Source organism: Rhinoraja longicauda, chromosome 33, assembly GCF_053455715.1.
Source record: "Rhinoraja longicauda isolate Sanriku21f chromosome 33, sRhiLon1.1, whole genome shotgun sequence".
In the NCBI taxonomy this organism is placed as follows: Eukaryota; Metazoa; Chordata; class Chondrichthyes; order Rajiformes; family Arhynchobatidae; genus Rhinoraja; species Rhinoraja longicauda.
In genome coordinates this window covers 20,232,102-20,251,217 of record NC_135985.1, presented here as the reverse complement: position 1 = coordinate 20,251,217, position 19,116 = coordinate 20,232,102, and the positions used below count along the sequence as shown (strand labels likewise).

General features: G+C 44.5%; 1 protein-coding gene across 5 annotated transcripts in view; it reads left to right on the top strand.

The window, feature by feature from the left end:
• LOC144609075 (A-kinase anchor protein 13-like) overlaps positions 1-19,116 on the top strand; it is a 452,410-nt gene that overhangs the window by 339,532 nt on the left and 93,762 nt on the right. For all 5 annotated transcript variants that reach the window (XM_078427428.1, XM_078427427.1, XM_078427426.1 and 2 more), the window contains 3 exons: positions 2,083-2,438; positions 11,584-11,779; positions 14,215-14,299. In XM_078427428.1, coding sequence (XP_078283554.1) covers positions 2,083-2,438; positions 11,584-11,779; positions 14,215-14,299 — 637 coding nt within the window. The remainder of the gene's footprint in view (positions 1-2,082; positions 2,439-11,583; positions 11,780-14,214; positions 14,300-19,116) is intronic.

Sequence of the window (19,116 nt, the reverse complement as noted above, 5' to 3'; positions counted from 1 at the left end):
AGGATTGCCATGTTTTCCCACTTTCATGAGTTGTCGATAAGCCATCACACCACAATCTCCAACCACATAACCTGTAGTCTGACAACATATATTTGAAGCAAAGGCCTTCCCCTCGAGAAAGCCATGTGGTGGCACACAAGTCTACTCCAATTAGCTGTTCTGTCTCAGTTCATAGCATCTTGATAGGAAGTTAGAATTGCTGCAGAGGGTCAAAGAGTAAAGGAATCCTGTTGTTTCTGAGTGAAATGGGTAAACTAATCCTAAAGTGAATACCACAGGACATTGTCACCTTTGATCTGAGGAAACAATTCTAACTTCCTGTCAAAACCAAAACAAATGGCCAGTCTTGGGGCAAAGGTCAAGTCAATGCTCGTCAACCCCAAAAACATGTTGTTTTTCAGATTCTGCAACAGCTGAAAGCTATTTTTTAATCCCTTTAACTGTTAGGTCTGCTGGTCTTGGCAGGGTCTTTTGCCAATCACCTGCATTCTGTGTACTTTGGTTTACATACAAGCCTCGACCACTTATGTCAGCAATCATTATGTGAGAGACGCCAATATAATATGTGTACGCTGCCTGCTATTATTTCTAATGAAGGGCTGGGATGTGCGGATTTCAAGAGAAAAAGTGAAGATTAAACAGGGGAGGGAGCTTCAAACTAAACCAGGATCAGAATGAAATTTAGGATTTATCTCCAAGTTGTTCACTCTGGTGATAACCCTTTAATCAACATCACTGATAAAAACAAAATAACTGTCCTTAATGTAGTTTTAGTTTTCGAGATGCAGCACAGAAACTGGCCCTTCAGCCTACCAAGTCCCCAATGACAATAGACAGTAGGTGCAGGAGTAGGCCATTCGGCCCCTCGAGCCAGCTCCACCATTCAATGTGATCATGGCTGATCATTCTCAATCAGTACCCCGTTCTGACCAGCGATCCCTGCACACCAGCACTATCCTACACATACCAGGAACAATTTACATTTATACCAAGCCAATTAACCTACAAACCTAAATGTCTTTGGAGTGTGGGAGGAGACTGAAGATCCTGGAGAAAACCAATGCAGGTCACGGGGAGAACGTGCAAACTCCGTACAGACAAACGCCCGTAGTCGGGATCGAACCCGGGCCTTCTGGCGCTGTAAGGTAGTAGCTCTACCACTACGCCACCATGCTGCCCCTTCATTTCACTGATGTTTTGGGGAGTTTACTGCGTGCAAAATAATTGCTACCTTTTCTACATTACCACACCTTCAAGAGAACTTCATGGACTTGAAGACATTTTGCGATATCCTAAAAGGAACATGAAAGAGGCATTAGCAATGGAGGGGTTTCTTTGATTAACACATGACAACTTATGAGCACGATGATCAACAACAAACATTGACATAGTTTTAGTGGTAATTGTATGCTCCAATGACAAAAATAATTGTTTTCATTTCTCGAGGTTTGACGTAATGTTGGCTTCATGTATATTAGAGTGTCCCGTGCTGTTTGAAGTTTCTTCGTGTAGCTTTTTCCCACAGTAGTGTTAATCTGTGTCTCCCATCAGTCCCATAGCAATTTCCTCAAGTCCCTGCTTCAACTCTGAACAACCACTTAGTCATTGAATCATGGAGTCATAAGGCACGGAAACAAGGCCCTCAGCCCAACACATCCATGTCAACCAAAATGCCCATCTAAGCTAGTCCCATTTGGCCCATATCCCTCTAAACCTTTGCTACCCAGTACATATTCAAGTATCTTTTAAATGTTGTGATAGTACCTGCCTAAACTATCTCCTCTGCCAGCTCATTCCATACATGAGCAACTCGGCAGGATCTTTCTGTCCTGGGCCTTCTCCATTGTCAGAGTGAGACCACACGCGATCTGGAGGAACATCACCTCTTATTCTGCTTGGGAAGCTTACAACCTAGCAGTATGAACATTGAATTCTCCTGTTTTTTGGTAACTAACCTACAAACCACCACCCCCTTCTCCTTCCCCTCCTTTCCCCATAAAGAATGGTCCGCATTCTTCCCAGTACCTCGATTGTCCGCAGAGGTGTGAGCCCAGGGTTACTCAGTTGTTGCTTTCGTTGCAGGTCGAGGATGATCAGAACGTGGTGTACGAAATAGGAGGAGTAACAACGAGCAGCTCAAACGTCGGGGACCCTGAAGCCTCGGAGACCCTGGAAGGCGGCGTTTTCTTGCTGCCCGCCACTGCCTTCGAAATGCAAGAGCCGAGCCAGCAGCCGAGCCCCACCGGCACGGAGGAGACGGGCGGCACTGGGCCTTCTGGGCAGCGGGACGAGGCGGAGGAGGAGAAGGACAGCGTGGCCGAAGTGCCCACTCGTGGCCCAACCTTCAGGCCATCCATCAGGTCGCTGTCACCCTTCCGGCGGCACAGCTGGGGCCCAGGGAAAAACGCAGGCAGCGAGACCGAGATCAACCAACGAAGGTAGGATGGGAAGAGGGATGTGAGGGTGCAAGCAAGAGGTCGCGGGGTACATTCTCCCCGTACATTCTCCCCGTGACCTGCGTGGGGTTTCTCTGATATCTTCGGTTTCCTCCCACACTCCAAAGACATGCAGGTTTGTAGGTTAATTGACTGGCTAAATGTAAAAATTGTCCCTGGTGTGTGTAGGATAGTGTTAATGTGCGGGGATCGCTGGGCGGCGCGGACTCGGTGGGCCGAAAGGGCCTGTTTCCGCGCTGTAGAATCTAAATCTAAAAAAATATAACATCACGGGCGGTCACTTGTTCAATGGTGGACACTTGATGGGCAGATACTTGTTCATTATGCATCATCATCCTTGCAGTGCAGTAGACATGAGCTAACTAAAGTTCATAGGTTCAAGGAGCAGAATTAGACCTTTCAGCCCATCATGTCTGCTCTGCTATTCAATCGTGGCTGATCTATCTCTCCCTCTCAACCCCACTCTCCTGCCTTCTCCCCATAACCCCTGGTACCCGTACTAATCAAGAATCTGTCAATCTCAATTAGCAATGCGAGGCTGTTCAGCCCATCGAGCTTGTTGCACGTATTGGTCAGATAATAATTTGTCTTACAACTCAAAAACAGGCCCTTTGGCCCACCGTGTCCATACTGATCATCAAGAACTTATCGAAGGTGTTTATTCACAAAATGCTGGAGTAACTCAGCAGGTCAGGCAGCATCTCAGGAGAGAAGGATTGGGTGACGTTTCGGGTCGAGACCCTTCTTCAGGCTGAATCAAGAACTTATCTATACTAAACCACGTACCAGCATGTGGTCTCTAGCCTGCTATGTATGCCTTGACAATTCAAATATTTGTCCAAATACTTCTAAAATATGAGCCCACCTGTCTCCTGATCCTCAGACAGTTAATTTAAGATTGCAACCACTCTGACTGGAAGAAATGAATCCCAGGGCGTCCTTTCTCCTCACCTTATTCCTCAGTCTCATCTTAGATGCCTCTGCCATGGGGAAACATTTCTTACTATCTCACAGCTTTGGGTGCCTACAACTGTGCCAATTTCAACTGTAGACCATTTTTCTGTATTCCTCAATACCCTCAGTTAATAAAGTTATCTTATTTTTCTAATTAACAATTGATGTAGGCATCAGTTTTCACCTGCAGAAGAGCTCCAAATTGCAACCATTGGCATATTTCATCAGCCACTCACGGAAACATGTCATTCAGGCCAATTGGTTCATTCCAACATTAATATTTTCTGTGTGCTTCCTCTTTGAAATCCCACCACAACCGGAGGCATCAGGGTCACCTTTTATGTGGGTCTGAAGAAGGGTCTTAGAAGGATGAGAGGAGATCTTATCGAAACGTATAAGATTATTAAAGGGTTGGACATGTTGGAGGCAGGAAACATGTTCCCAATGTTGGGGGAGTCCAGAACAAGGGGCCACAGTTTAAGAATAAGGGGTAGGCCATTTAGAACTGAGATAAGGAAAAACTTTTTCAGTCAGAGAGTTGTGAATCTGTGGAATTCTCTGCCTCAGAAGGCAGTGGAGGCCAATTCTCTGAATGCATTCAAGAGAGAGCTAGATAGAGCTCTTAAGGATAGCGGAGTCAGGGGGTATGGGGAGAAGGCAGGAACGGGGTACTGATTGAGAATGATCAGCCATGATCACATTGAATGGCGGTGCTGGCTCAAAGGGCCGAATGACCTCCTCCTGCACCTATTGTCTATTGTCTTGACCCGAAACTTCACTTATTCCTTTTCTCCAGGGATGCTGCCTGACCCGCTGAGTTACCCCAGCACTTTGTGTCTGCCTGGTGCCTGACAGTTTGAATTTCTGATTCTGTTATTTTATAAACGTTAACGAAGACTCGAGTTCAGTTCATGATCTAGTCCACATTGACCCGACGTTATCATTCACAACTCCCATTTCCCTTGCTGGAGTAATCAATTCTTTCTCTGTAGGTTTGCGACAGAACCATTTAAGCACACGATTGCTTCATGGTAACTAATATTTACACAGACCTGACTTGCAACATCATCTGTCCGTGGGGCGGCACGGTGGCGCAGCAATAGAGTTGCTGCCTTACAGTGCCAGTGACCGGGTTTGGTCCTGACTATGGCTGCTGGTTGTACGGAGTTTGTACGTTCTCCCTGTGACCGTGTGGGTTTTCTCCGGGAGCTCCGGTTTCCTCCCACACTAAAGATATACAGGTTTGGAGGTTAATTGGCTTCAGTAAATTGTAAATTGCCACGGGTGTGTAGGATGGCCCTAGCCTACGGCATGATCGATGATTGGCACGGACTCGCTGGGCCAAAGGGCCTGTCTCTGCGCTGCATGTCTAAAGACGTTCCCTCCACAGGTGCTGCCTGACCCACTGACCTCCTCCTGGACCTTGTTCATATTTTAATTTCACCGTCTATTGGAATTTGAACATGTGAACTTTTCATACTGAAAATTCTCTTGCAAAGGAAAGAAAACTAGGATAGACACAAAAACCTGGAGTAACTAAGTGGGTCAATAGACAATAGGTGCAGGAGTAGGCCATTTGGCCTTTTGAGCCAGCACCGCCATTCAATGTGATCATGGCTGATCATTCTCAATCAGTACCCCGTTCCTGCCTTCTCCCCATACCCCCTGACTCCGCTATCCTTAAGAGCTCTATCTGGCTCTCTCTTGAATGCATTCAGAGAATTGGCCTCCACTGCCTTCTGAGGCAGAGAATTCCACAGATTCACAACTCTCTGTCAGACAACATCTCTGGAGAAAAGGAATAGGTGATTTCCCGGGTTCAGACCCTTCTTCAGACTGACTGAAGAGGAGCGAAAGTGGACTAGCATAGAACTAGTGTGAACGGGTGGTCGATTGTTGGTGTGGACTTGCTGAGCAGAAAGGCCTGTTTCAGTGCTGTATCTACTTCCAAACGCCTTGTCCTTCTTTGTGGTGGAGTTTAATGGTGCTGCTGAAGGTGAAGAAGAATCATTCAAGGCAGCCAATGAAATGCTTAATTCTTAAAAGTCAAGGTATTTGTGGATGCCTTAGACTAAGTGGACTGAAACTTGTCCATCCATCTTTCCCAAAGTATACGGTTCCTAGTTTTTTCTTCTTTGTGTAGAAGTTTAAAAGTGAAATGTCCAGATAGTCAAGCCCTGGATAATCCTTTAGTGTCTGTGACCTTTAGTTACTGAAAAGCAATCGTGTGACTGAATGGTTCTGTCACTTACAGAGAAAGGAATTGACCTAATTTCAGTGACAGATTACTCTAGGAAGGGGCAGCCGTAAGTGGGAACATTGGATCAATACAAACTACATCATGAACTGAACTCGAGTTGTCTGCATCAAAGGAAAGCACAAAGTGATGGAGTAACAAAGCGGATTGGGCAACATCTGCGGATTGGGCAACAAGTGCTGCTGGCTGACCCACTGAGTTACTCCAGCACTGTGTGCACGGCTCAAAATTCCAGTATTTGCAGTTCCTTGAGCCTCTCCTGCCTTCAATATTTGGAAAATACCATCAACAGAAATTCAAGCAGTCCGGCAACAGGAGGCAGGAGAGGACCGTTTTCCCAGAAAAGTGAAACATCAAAGGTGACCTGATGTCCCAAGTTAGGTGAGGATTTGAAAGGAGAAGCGCACAAAATAAGACATTCGTGTTGGCATGGTCCATTTCAGCCGAATGACGTGTCTCTGTCATTGGCTTATGAAGCATGAGATCACTGCAAACAAAGGGGAAGATGTGGTTTCAATTGTTGTCTGATATCTTGAACTTCAGACAGATTGGATGCAGACTGATCTTTGCTTACTCGATTACTTTTTGTTCTTCTAAGTTTTCAGCCTGTCTGGCCTCACTCATTTCTTTTCTCCATTGAATGATTGTTCATCTTCATGGTTCATTTTCAGTTCTGTGGGAATGCTTGGTGAAGTCATAAAGCAGCTGCCAATTCATAGAAGAAGGTAATAGACAAAGCAAAACTACTATTTATTTTAACCCAAATAAATGGATTTTAACAGCCATTTTTCACATATTTGGCTCCAGCTCCGATGTTCAATAATAATCCAAAACTCTCAAATAGAGTCATAGAGTGTGGAAACAGGCCCTTCAGCCCAAAGTACTCATGTCGACCAACATGCCCTATCTACACTAGTCTCACCTTCCTGCGTTTGGCCGATATCCTTCTAAACCTATCCAATCCATGTGCCGGTCTAAATGCTTCTTAAACGTTGCAATAGTACCTGCCTTAACTATCTCCTCCGGCAGCACATTCCATACACCCAGCACCCTAGGTGTAAAAAAAGTTACCCCTCGGGTTTCTTTTATCATTTAGTAGATATTTAGCATTTCTGCAAACGTTCTTTCACTGAACCTTGGTCTCTGGTATCACAATTGGAACTGATCAAAATTCAATTTCTTAAGGAGACTTAGTTACCCTAAACCTTGCAGCTCTGAGATTGAGAATTCATGCTGCCACTGACCACTGACTTTCAGTTGTCCCTGTATGTAACACATGGCTGACTCATGTATATATTTGTCTTTGTTTCACTTCTTGCACTGTTAAATTGTTTCATTTCTGCAATGTCTTTTGCAAAACTCAACACGTTTCCTGGGCGCCAACCCAGCGACTCCCCTGGAAGGTTGAAGGTGTTGGTGGGCATTCATTGTCTAGACTCGTGATGCTCCCTTTGGTAAGGAAATCAGGGAGAGCTGGCAACTAGACACCAAACGAACTGCAGGTTTACAAGAAGAAAGATAGATTGTTGGAGTAACTCAGCAGGTCACGCAGCATCCTTAGAGAACATGGATAAGTGACATTTCCGATCGAGACCTTTCTTCAGACTGAAAAAGGATCCTGACCCCAAACGTCACTTATCCATGTTTGCTGGGGATGCTGCCTGACAGACTGAGTTACTCCAGCACCTTGTGACGAATTGAACTGCTGCCTTTTGGGTGTTCTCCCTTGTCCTGCCAGTTCTCCGTCACTCATCTCCTCCATACTCCAGAGGAGTGGTGATGCAAAAGTCTGTGAGGTCTCTAACTGTAAAATTACACCCACGTGGCGTATTAATCAAGAGCAGGGCTTTATTTTTGCAAGTACTTTTAATAACAACCTCAATAAGGGGTAGGCCATTTAGAATGGAGATGAGGAAAAACTTTTCCAGTCAGAGAGTTGTAAATCTGTGGAATTCACTGCCTCAGAAGGCAGTGGAGACCAATTCTCTGAATGCATTCAAGAGAGACCTAGATAGAGCTCTTAATGATAGCAGAGTCAGGGGGTATGGGGAGAAGACAGGAACGGGGTACTGATTGAGAATAATCAGCCATGATCACATTGAATAGTGGTGCTGGCTCAAAGGGCCGAATGGCCTACTCCTGCACCTATTGTCTATTGTCAATTGGCAAAGTTTCATAACAACCTCAATTGGCACAGCTTTTATTTCTAAACTAATTATTCCCACGTTTCTGCTACCTGAATTGTTTAACAAATGAGATAGAAGCAAATAATATGTATTCGGTCTCATGTGGGATAATACAAGACAGCATTGTTATCTGATCAGAATAGCATGCAAAACTACCTCGGTACACGAGACAATGAAAAATCTAGACCTATTTTGTGACAGTAATTTTAGTCATTTGATGCATTAGCGTTAAGGTACAAAATGCACCTAAATTGACAACGGCAGTAATAATTCTTATACACTAAGTTTTCTATTGCTGCCCAGAGCTTGACATTTTTCCGTCCCAGTACTCTGTACAGGTCATTGAGCAGCATAATTTTCACATATCTCCGGGCATTATGATTGATCAGCAGCGTTATACAAGTAACATTGTGACACTGACAAAGCAAAGTGCATGGTTGATATTATAATGACAACACTTCACTTTTTATAGCCGTAAAGTTAAAGCAAATTTCCCAAATAGGTTCTTGAGCATCTTCTAAAACCAAATGTTTAAAAATGTTTTAAAAAGATAATTTAAAAAAAAGTTAAAACAAATATTAAACTGTTAAAAAATGTTAAAACTAAACCAAAAAAAATCCCCAAATGCTCCTTTCAGACTTCTGTCAGTGGTGGCAATGTCTGAACTATCTGGCAGAAAATGTTCAGGTGTCAACAATACTGACACCACATTGGATTGTGTAATTTAAGAAGTATAAGAAAATAACTGCAGATACGATTCGAAGGTATTTATTCACAAAATGCTGGAGTAACTCAGCAGGTCAGGCAGCATCTCGGGAGAGAAGGAATGGGTGATGTTTCGGGTCGAGACCCAAAACGTCACCCATTCCTTCTCTCCCGAGATGTTGCCTGACCTGCTGAGTTACTCCAGTATTTTGTGTGTAATTGAAGAAGATAATTTGGTCCGGCATTTTAACCAACTTGAAAAACTTCAAGTCAACAAACACTTCACTGTTTTTTATGAGCCTCCTATCATGAATGTGGTTTGCTGTTATTGCATTAACTTCAGCTGAAATTTCCTGTGTGTGAGCTTCTTTTTGCTATTTCCTTCCTTGTTCTGATCTTTCTCCACTTGTAGTGTGAGATGGTGTCCTTCTGACAAGCTACCCTCTGTCACGGGGTGTGACTTTAGTTGCAGAAGGTATGGGCTGCACCATGTGCTGTCTGAGAGCGTAACTATCATTTACTTATTTGGAGTTTGAAACGGAAAGCTGGGGAAATTGAGTAAATACATTTTTGGTGCAACTTAAGATGGCAAATTCTGTGAATAAAGGAATTAACCCCAAAATAACCCTTAGGTCCACAGCAAATGTGTTGGTTCTTGAACAGAACAAAGAAAAGTATTTCTGCATTAAGGTATTTTTGTGCACAATGACATCTCGAAGAGAGAGCTATCTTCAGTTCATTATTTTTTGGGGGGGTGGGGGGGGCTAGAACTTGTGAGTTGGGTGGGGGAGGGAAAATGCACTTGAAAATTTTCCCAGGTAATATTTTGAGGAGCAACACAGGTGACTTTGTATTCCCATGGGAAAAGCAGTATTTGGGAGCTAGGTCATTTCCTTATTTCGGGGTGGAGGCAGGGGCATTTGACCTGGTACAGTTGCTGATCGCCCCCTACTAATGTTTTCATAGGCAGTGAAGTGTCTGCCCCTTACCTCACATGGGACCGGGAGCAGGGACATGCTGCTGCTCGTGGCCTGGTTTTGGACAGTCCCAGCAGCCTGCTGGAATACGTGCCATCACTCGGACTAACCCGCCCGTCTTATGTACTGTTTGGCCCATTCAGAAGATGTGTGAAGAAGGCGGAGCATGCATCTTCACACACTCAATGATATCACAAGCATTTCCACTGGTCCTCTGTCAATTAACGGAAATCGCATTGTACCAGAGTATGTAAAGAACAAAAAGTGGAAAGGCAGTGGAATGTATTCCTAGAATTTTAGGACTGAAACCTGAACATTCACTACATTTGTTTCTGTTTGTCTCTGTGTGCCTTTCTGTCATTTATCTCCATATCTCCCTACAATGAGACCTGAAGGATCGTTTTAATGACATCTACACAGGCATGGGAACTGTGCGCCAGATCTTTAAGTAATTGGCTTGTACTGAGGACTTCTTCTCAGCATCCTTGCTCTTCCATTTCCGGAATGCTTGCAAGTCCATAGACAGACTGATGGTCTGAATATGGACCAGCAGGCAGGCTCAATGGGAATCATCGGTGACACGTTCACATTCACAACAAAATGTTGTTTTGTTTAGATATACAACATGGCAATGGGCTTTTCAGCCAACCTAGTCGACACCAATCATGGATCACCCATGCACACTAGTTCCATGTTAACTCCACTGTCTCATCCACACCTCACATACTAGGGGCAATTTACAGAGGCCAATTAACCCACCAACCCTCCCATCTTTGTGATCTGGGAAGAAACCGGAGCACCCGGAGAAAATCCACCAGCTCACACTGAGAGTGCCTGAGGTCAGGATCGAACCCGAGTCTCTGGCGCTGTGAGGCAACCGCTGAGGCAGCTGTGCCACTGTATTGCACTTTTGTTTTTCTGTCCACTGCCGTGAGCAGTGGTGCACATATCTTCTCTGTTGAATGCACTTCTTCAAGTTTCTCCACATCCTCAGTTGCATTGAGAGCTTCAGTGTTAAATATGCTTTTGTTATTGAATTTGAATTCCTTCGTGTCTCAGGGTAGTGACACTAATCTTTGTTCTGATCACCATTCTGTACTTTTCCCACGCACAAATATAGTAAAATGCTTTTTTTCTAAATCATTTTTCCTCTCCCACCTGCCTTGCCAAAAGCAACATAGCTTTCCTCAGTAAAATCAGGATTCTAGATCTACAGCAGCTCAGTTGGCATCTAGAAAAGAACAGAATAGGCCTGCATCCAGTTGTGGGCCCCAGTGCAATGTATTGATGTTATCTTCAGATATTATGGGTGGTGGATAAATAACAGCATTATCAACGCTGTTCCACCATCAATATTTTATTGTTCATAGATCATAGAGTCTTAGTGCCATACAGTACGGAAAGAACCATTCCAGACCACCATGTCCATGCCAACCTTTGAACCTATCTACACTAGCCCCATCTACCTGCATTTGGTCCATAGCTTTCTCGGCTTTGGTGATTTGGAGACCTATCTAGATGCTTCTTAAAAGGTTGTGAAGGCTGGCCCACTCACCACCTCAGGAGGGGTGGAAACTGTCCACCTTACCGGTCTGGCCAAACATGACTTCACATCCATCAATGTGGTAGATTCATATCCACTGTCGGAAATGGTAAGTGTGGTAAGGCCAGGGAAAGGCAAAGCCAGAGTGAAATGAAGTGTTTGCCCATGAGGTCCACATCTCATCAATGATATTTTCAAACTCTGAAAGCCTCCATGACTTTTTTTGCATTAAATGCCAGCCTGTCCACCGTCACCTCTATCCTTACCTCGAAAGCCATTTCATTCCTCTAATTCTTCCCACCCTCTCTCTCGAGTATCAATCATTTTTCTCCTCCCCTGACCTAAACCGTGTCTGTTTAATGCAAGTTGTTGAAAATTGTTTCTTTGACGACGAATATTTTTCGCTAGCCTTTGAAGAGTTTGACAAGGGGGTAGTTGGTGAGGGTTATCTCTGTTGCTTTCCAAACGTGCAAAGGTAACTGGAACCTGTCCTCTGTGTGTTCAGTTATAGCCTGGAAGGGCTGACGGGGAGCAGCGAGGTGACCAAGGAGCCGCCGCACATCATGGAGTCGGTCCTGCGGAGTAGCCGGGACCCTCGGCGTACCCCATTGGTCGGCACCGATGAGCGCGGCTCACTCGTCTCGCTGACCGAGGAAGACAGGGAGTCGGACCACAGCGAGGGCAGCGTGTTTGATAACCGGGTAAGTGCAGCACGGTGGCGCAGCGGTAGAGTTGCTGCCTTACAGCGAATGCAGCGCCGGAGACCCAGGTTCGATCCTGACTATGGGCGCCGTCTGTACGGAGTTTGTATGTTCTCCCCGTGACCTGCGTGGGTTTTCTCCGAGATCTTCGGTTTCCTCCCACACTCCAAAGACGTACAGGTGTGTAGGTTAATTGGCTGGGCAAATGTAAAAATTGTCCTTAGTGGGTGTAGGATAATGTTCGTGTGCGGGGATCGCTGGGCGGCGCGGACCCAGTGGGCCGAAGGGCCTGTTTCTGCACTGTATCTCTAAATCTAAATCTAAAATCGGATTGGAATGCAAACGGCTGGTTTTCACGACCAAAGCTGGGTGAATTGGGCTCTTATTCATGTTCGCTGGATGTCAACGTGGTTTACGGCAATCGGGACCAAAGATACTAGAGGAACAAGATGGACCACTCCGTTGAAATCGCCTATACTGAATTGTAGTACGCAAAGGAGCCATTTTAGTAGGCAAAACCTGCTGTTCGCTATGCCTTTCAGCGTAATTAGTGTTGTGGGGGAACAGTATGTGTGATGATACCATTAAAATGCAGAATATATCTCATCTATCAATTCAAAGATTTTTGTTATTTTTCTTTTTAAATGTTTCTGCAAGTTTCTGCCTACTAAAATGGTGCCATGACGTACTACGGTTTTTAGGGTCAAGTGGTCTATCTTGTTCCTCTAGTATCTCCGATCGGGACGTGCTGCTTAAAACCTGGAGCCGGTTATGTGCGCTCAGCTAAAGGAAGACATTTTGCCTTGAATGCATCATTGTCTAAAGATGTCCAAAGGGAACTCAAATTCCACAAAGAACTTTTGACTGTGGTGTTAGAGGATCACGAGACCACCCTCCCTCTGCTCCTCTCCCCATCTTCAATGAGACTTTGTTAATCTGATATCCATCTCACTTCACCTGCCATGTTAATCCAATATCCATTTTCGTACACCTGCCATGTTAATCCAGTCTGAAGAAGGGTCTCGACCCGAAACGTCACCCATTCCTTCTCTCCCGAGATGCTGCCTGACCTGCTGAGTTACTCCAGCATTTTGTGAATAAATGTTAATCCAATATCTATCTCTCCACACCCTGTCTTTTTCCCAAAACACTCAACACATTTGGTTAACAAAGAAATTAGCAGTCTCAGATTTAAATCTAACTCTTGGCTTTGTCATCAATAGTTCTTTGTGGAAGAGTTCCTATAAAATAATCCATAACCTCATGTTTGAAAGGCTCCCTTTTATTTTTCTAGATTACACCCTCTCCAATATGTTATCTCTATTTCCATTAATACTTGAATCAAATTATTATTTAACCTTTATAGGCTTCAGGTCGATAGAACTAGTTTGGTTGCAAATGCTCATTTCCAGGGTGTGGGCTTGCAAGCAAATGAAGCATTTATTGCCTGTCCCTCATTGCCCTGGAGAAGATGCTGAGCCACTGACACAGTCTGGGCAATCTCCCATCATTGTCCATCGACACTGACCCTCGGATTCCTGCTATCCTGAGAACACTGGGAGCTTCACCATCCAAGTTTGGCATAAGCTTCCCAAGTTGTGTTGTCTGAAACTCTTCTCAGTGCACTGATTGTAGTCTAACCCAGACTTTGTACAACTTTGCCCAATGTTGCTCGTCCCCATGTGCAGACATCAGCCATTAGATCTTTGATAATTTTCCCTTCCTATCCATATTGTAATGATCTTTGAACAGGAACCCTCCGGATCTCTGCTTTCACCATCAAACACAATCTCCATTCCATTTCCCTTTGGTTCAAGCTGATGGCCTCACTTTTATAATCTATTTATCAAAGTTCCACTTATTTATATGCATAAACTATTAATATCATTTTCTCCAGTGTTGGAGCTGAGCAAATGCTCAGCACCTTTTTACCGCATTATAGTTCCTTCATCTGCTATTTTAACAGGGGCTGTGTTTTAAATAGCTGCTGTGATTGACTCTCACAGTCAAGTCACAGGGCTTTCTCCATCGCTGCTCCCACCCTGTGGAACTCACTACCCCAAACCGTCAGAGACTCCTCCTCACTCACCACATTCAAAACATCACTGAAGTCTCACCTGTTCAGTACTGCCTTCAACCACTGAAGGTCACCTCACCTTCTGTCTCCTTTCTCTGTTCGTTTACTTATTTATTTATCTATTTATTCACTTCCCTATGTTCTTTAAATCCCTGTAAAGCGTCTTTGAGTGTTTGAAAAGTGCTATATAAATGTAATACATTATTATTATTATTATTAAGTCTATTGTCTAGGTGGGCGTCTGGGCTTTAGTGCTGGTGCACTTAAACCATTTGGGAGATGCGGGATTTGCCGACGACTTTACACACAATGCCGTTGGGATAAGAATTAAAAGTAAACACATGTTGTTTCCCTACAGAATTTGGCCAGGCCTCAGCTGCATTCTGCTCCTCCATTGACAAAATCCATCTCACTCCAAGCCATCAGTGTTCCAAGTGCAGACAGTGAGTACTCTGTGACTTTCTTAGATTGCTTAAAAAATAATAATTAATTAACGTGTTGCATGTGTGGGAATAAACAAGAGTGGAAACCTTGAATGTCTTGCACTTCTTAAAACTGCATGCCTTCCGGGTGGACATTTGCTTCTCTACATTTTCTAATCCTCCTGAAGCTGTTTATTTTTGTTGCATTGATCGAGAAGAATTGGTGGTGGCAGAGCAGTAGACCTTGCCTGCGTGGACCTTAGTAAGGGGCTTTGACAAGGTACATGGGACTGGCAAATTAGATCACATGGAATCCATAGATGGGATCTGAAGAAGGGTCTCGACCCGAAACGTCACCCATTCCTTCTCTCCTGAGATGCTGCCTGACCCGCTGAGTTACTCCAGCGTTTTGTGTCTATCTGGGATCCATACAAAGTTGGCTTGAAGCTGGGAAACAAACGGTGATGGTAGAGTACTGTTCGATTGTCTGTTTTCCAGACTGGAGGCCTGTAACAAGTGGTGTGCCACAGGGACTAGTGCTGACTCCACTATTATTCATTATTTATATTAATAATTTTGATGTGAGTGGAAGTGCTGTGGTTAATAGGTTTGCGGATGACGCTAAAACTGGTGGTATTGTGGACAGTGAGGAAGGCTATCTATAGTTACAGCAGGATTTTGATTAAATGGGCCAAGGAAAGACAAGGAAATCTTCCATCAACTGGACCAAATGGGCTAAGGAAAGGCAGATGGAGGTTAATTCAAGTAAATGTATGGTGTGGTGTTTTGGTAAGACTTACCACAGCAGGGCTTGCACAGTAAATGGTAAGGCCATTGGAGTATTGTAGAACAGGGAGACCCAAGGATAAAGGTACATTGTACTACGAATGTGGTGACACAGGTGGACATGGTGGTTAAGAAGGATTTTGGCATGCTTGCCCGCATCTGCCAAGGTGCTCAGTACGCGAAGTGGGGCAACATGTTACAGCTGGACAGGAAGAAGGGTTTCGACCCGAAACGTTGCCCGTTCCTCCTATCCAGAGATGCTGCCTGCACTGCAGAGTTACTCCAGCATTTTGTGTCTATCTTTGGTAAGACCACATTTGGAGTACTGTGTACAATTCTGCTCGCCCTGCTAGATATCAATGTTATTAAACTGGAAAGGGTTCAAAAGTGATTTTCAAAGCTACTACGGGGCTGGGGTGTTTTGAGTAGTAGAGGCTGGATAGAGTGGCTCTTTTCTTCCCTGGAACATAAGGGAAATGAATAGACAATGTTTTGGGCGGACATAGAAACATAGAAACATAGAAAATAGGTGCAGGAGGAGGCCATTCGGCCCTTCGAGCCTGCACCGCCATTTAATATGATCATGGCTGATCATCCAGCTCAGTAACATGTACCTGCCTTCTCTCCATACTCCCTGACCTCTTTAGCCACAAGGGCCACATCTAACTCCCTCTTAAATATAGCCAATGAACTGGCCTCAACTACCTTCTGTGGCAGAGAATTCCACAGACTCACCACTCTCTGTGTGAAGAAATGTTTTCTCCTCTCGGTCCTAAAAGACTTCCCCCTTATCCTTAAGCTGTGACCCCTGGTTCTGGACTTCCCCAACATCGGGAACAATCTTCCCGCATCTAGCCTCTCCAACCCCTTAAGAAGTTTATATGTTTCAATAAGATCCCCCCTCAGTCTTCTAAATTCCAGCGAGTATAAGCCTAGTCTATCCAGTCTTTCTTCATATGAAAGTCCTGCCATCCCAGGGATCAATCTGGTGAACCTTCTCTGTACTCCCTCTAAGGCTAGAATGTCTTTCCTCAGATAAGGAGACCAAAACTGTACACAATACTCCAGGTGCGGTCTCACCAAGGCCCTGTACAACTGCAGCAGACCTCCCTGCTCCTAACGAGAGGGCAATGCTTATGATGAGAGAGAAAAGATTTAAAACGGACCTGAAAGGCAATATTTTCCACATAGCGGGTGTTGCATATATGTGTACATGCAAACATTCCCCAGGGAATAAACCCTGCTCTGGTTTGCCCTTCCAAAATACAACACCTCACATTTCTCTGAATTACATTCAGTCTGCCATTCCTCAGCCAATTGGCCTGGTTGATCAGGATCTAATGGTGATTATGGATAACCACCCTCACCATCCACCATCCCATCAATTTTTGTGTCATCCATGAAGTTGCCAAAAGAAGTGGTAGAGGCAGGTACAATTATGACATTAAAAATACACTGAGGTGTGTGGTTGGGAAAGATTTGAAGGGATGTGGGCGAGGTGCAGGCTAGTGGAACGAGCTCATTTAGGTGACTTGGTTGTTGGCATGGACCAGTTGAGCCAATAAGCATGTTTCACTGGTATAGAGCCCTGTGACTCTAATTCTATGTTGACTCCTCATTGGAGTACATTTATAGATGTTTGTCACCTTTGCCAGATCTGTGGACACCTTGGTAGAAACTAGGGTCAAATGGTTTAACTTGTAAAGGATCTAATTTGGTCGTCCTCACATACATACGCGACAAAAAGATCCCCTCAGATAACTTATCTTGGGGCAATTAAGTCCACCAGTGTCCTAGATAAGCATGTCTAATTTCCCGGCAGTCAAACCTGACATGAAGACAGCACCATTCGTTCCCATAAAGAAAAGGGAGTTTAAATTTAAATGGAAGGTAGACACAAAATGTTGGAGTAAGTCAGCGGGACAGGCAGCATCTCAGGGGAGAAGGAATGGGTGACGTTTCGGGTCGAGACCCTTCTTCAGGCATCATTTAGATGGCATCTCTTTTTCCCCTCAGTAATTCCCAGCATAAATCCCAGAATAGAATGTCATGAACTGCTTGCTGGTAAATGGGAATAGTGTGGATCGGGTCCCGATGGTCAACATGGATGTGATGGTCCAAATGAACTAATATTATGCTGTACGATTCCAGAACAGATTTATGGATTCATTCACTCCACCGTCACTTCAGATATCTCATTAATACTGTGGGTCAGCCATATAAACTCAATCTGATTTACTCATATTCTTCTGTGAAGTTTGCCACCAACATGCTAGAGAGTCACTTCAGATTCTGAACTTGCAGTCGGGGTTGGGCAACAAATATTTACCTTGCCAGTGACTTCCACTGTCTTCACATTTTGGGCGATTGAAATCCAAGTCGGTGCTTACTTTCTTCCTGTTGTGTGCTTGCTTTCCTGCTGGCTGTTGGCATTAATCTTTTTTGGTTAGGATTAGCAAAGGCTTATCTGTCCTTCTGAAGTTTAAAGGTGCTACCGTTCCAATGCATAGCAATCCTCCTCTGTCTACAGTGGACCTTTGTGGACTCTTTGGCCACTGGAGCGTCTCTGCTTTGATCTGTACCTTTTTATACCCCTAATATAAACACAACATGCTGGAGTAACTCAGCAGGACAGGCAGCATCTCTGGATAGAAGGAATCAGTGACATTTCGGGTCGAGACCTTTCTTCAGACCTCTAGTTTCCCTCTCCCCTGACTCAAGTCTGAAGAAGGGTCTCGACCTGAAACATTACATATTCCTGTTCTCCAGTGATCTGCCTGACCCACTGGTGAGTTACTTCAGCGTTTTGTGTCTTATCTTTGGTCCTATTGGCTCTGGGGTTGATAGCCCTTGCTGGCCTTGTTACCTAATGGATGTCACAAAAGAGCTTTTAATGGAGTCATTTCTCCCCAGATGATAAGAATAAGGCTGCATCATTAGTTTTAGATTTAGAGAGAGTGTGGAAGCAGCCCCTTTGACCCACTGAGTCTGTGCCAAAAGATTACCCATACACTAGTTCTGTGTTGTCCTGGTTTCACATCCTGCACACATGGGGCAATGTACAGAAGCCAACTAACCTACAAACCTGCATGTCTGGAATGTGGGAGGAAACCGGAGCACCGGAGAAAACCCGTGCAGTTATCGGGAGCACATATAAGCTCCATACAGACAGCATCTGTAGACAGGATTGAACACTGGGCTCTGGCGCTGTAAGGCAGCAACTCTACCGCAGTGCCACTGCAGTGCTGAGACTAACTTGGTGCTAGGGCAATGCAATAGCTCCATTAAACTCACTTTCCAAGTGTTAATGACCCAGTCAACACTCCAGTCTCAGCCAGCACTGCTCTCTACATATATATTTACATGTTAAATTGTTGCAGGACCTTGAAACTATTGAATGGCAGAAACATAACCTTTCAAAGCTGCCTGTCCAAATCTCACTGTGTCAAATATCTGACATGGGGAGCAACGAGCTAAAAAGAGTTGAAGAAAATTGTACGGGAAAGGTTGAAAGCATTAGCCTTTGGTTGATGAATTACTGTCTCATGTTGATTGAACACTGGGAGGCAGTGTGAGTGCAAAGCTTGTCTGCTTCAAGGATGGAGTTGGGGCTTGACCACTTTCTTGGGAAAAACGATGAGCTGGTTTGTTTTTCCTGAACAGATTCATCCAGACTTTGAGCAATGGCTGCACCAGTCTGAATAATGAGAGTCAGAGACTTTGAGTTCAGTTTGATTAAATTGTAAAGATGTCAGCACTAAAAGAGATGAGTCAGTCCTTGGCTGAGGGTGAAACTCACGCAATCGTCCTTCCCACCCTTCAGAAATAAAGGATTGGAAAACAGAACAGAACATAAAATGTACCACAGTAAGGCGGCATAGGAATGGGCTCTCTGGCCCACAACGTTCATGTTAAACATGATGCCAACTTAAACTAATGCTCTTGCCTGCACATGATCCATATCCATTCATTCCCTGCCCATCCGTGTGCCTATCTAAAGGCCTCTTAAAAGCCCCTCTTGTATCTATCTCCACCACCAACCCTGGCAGCAT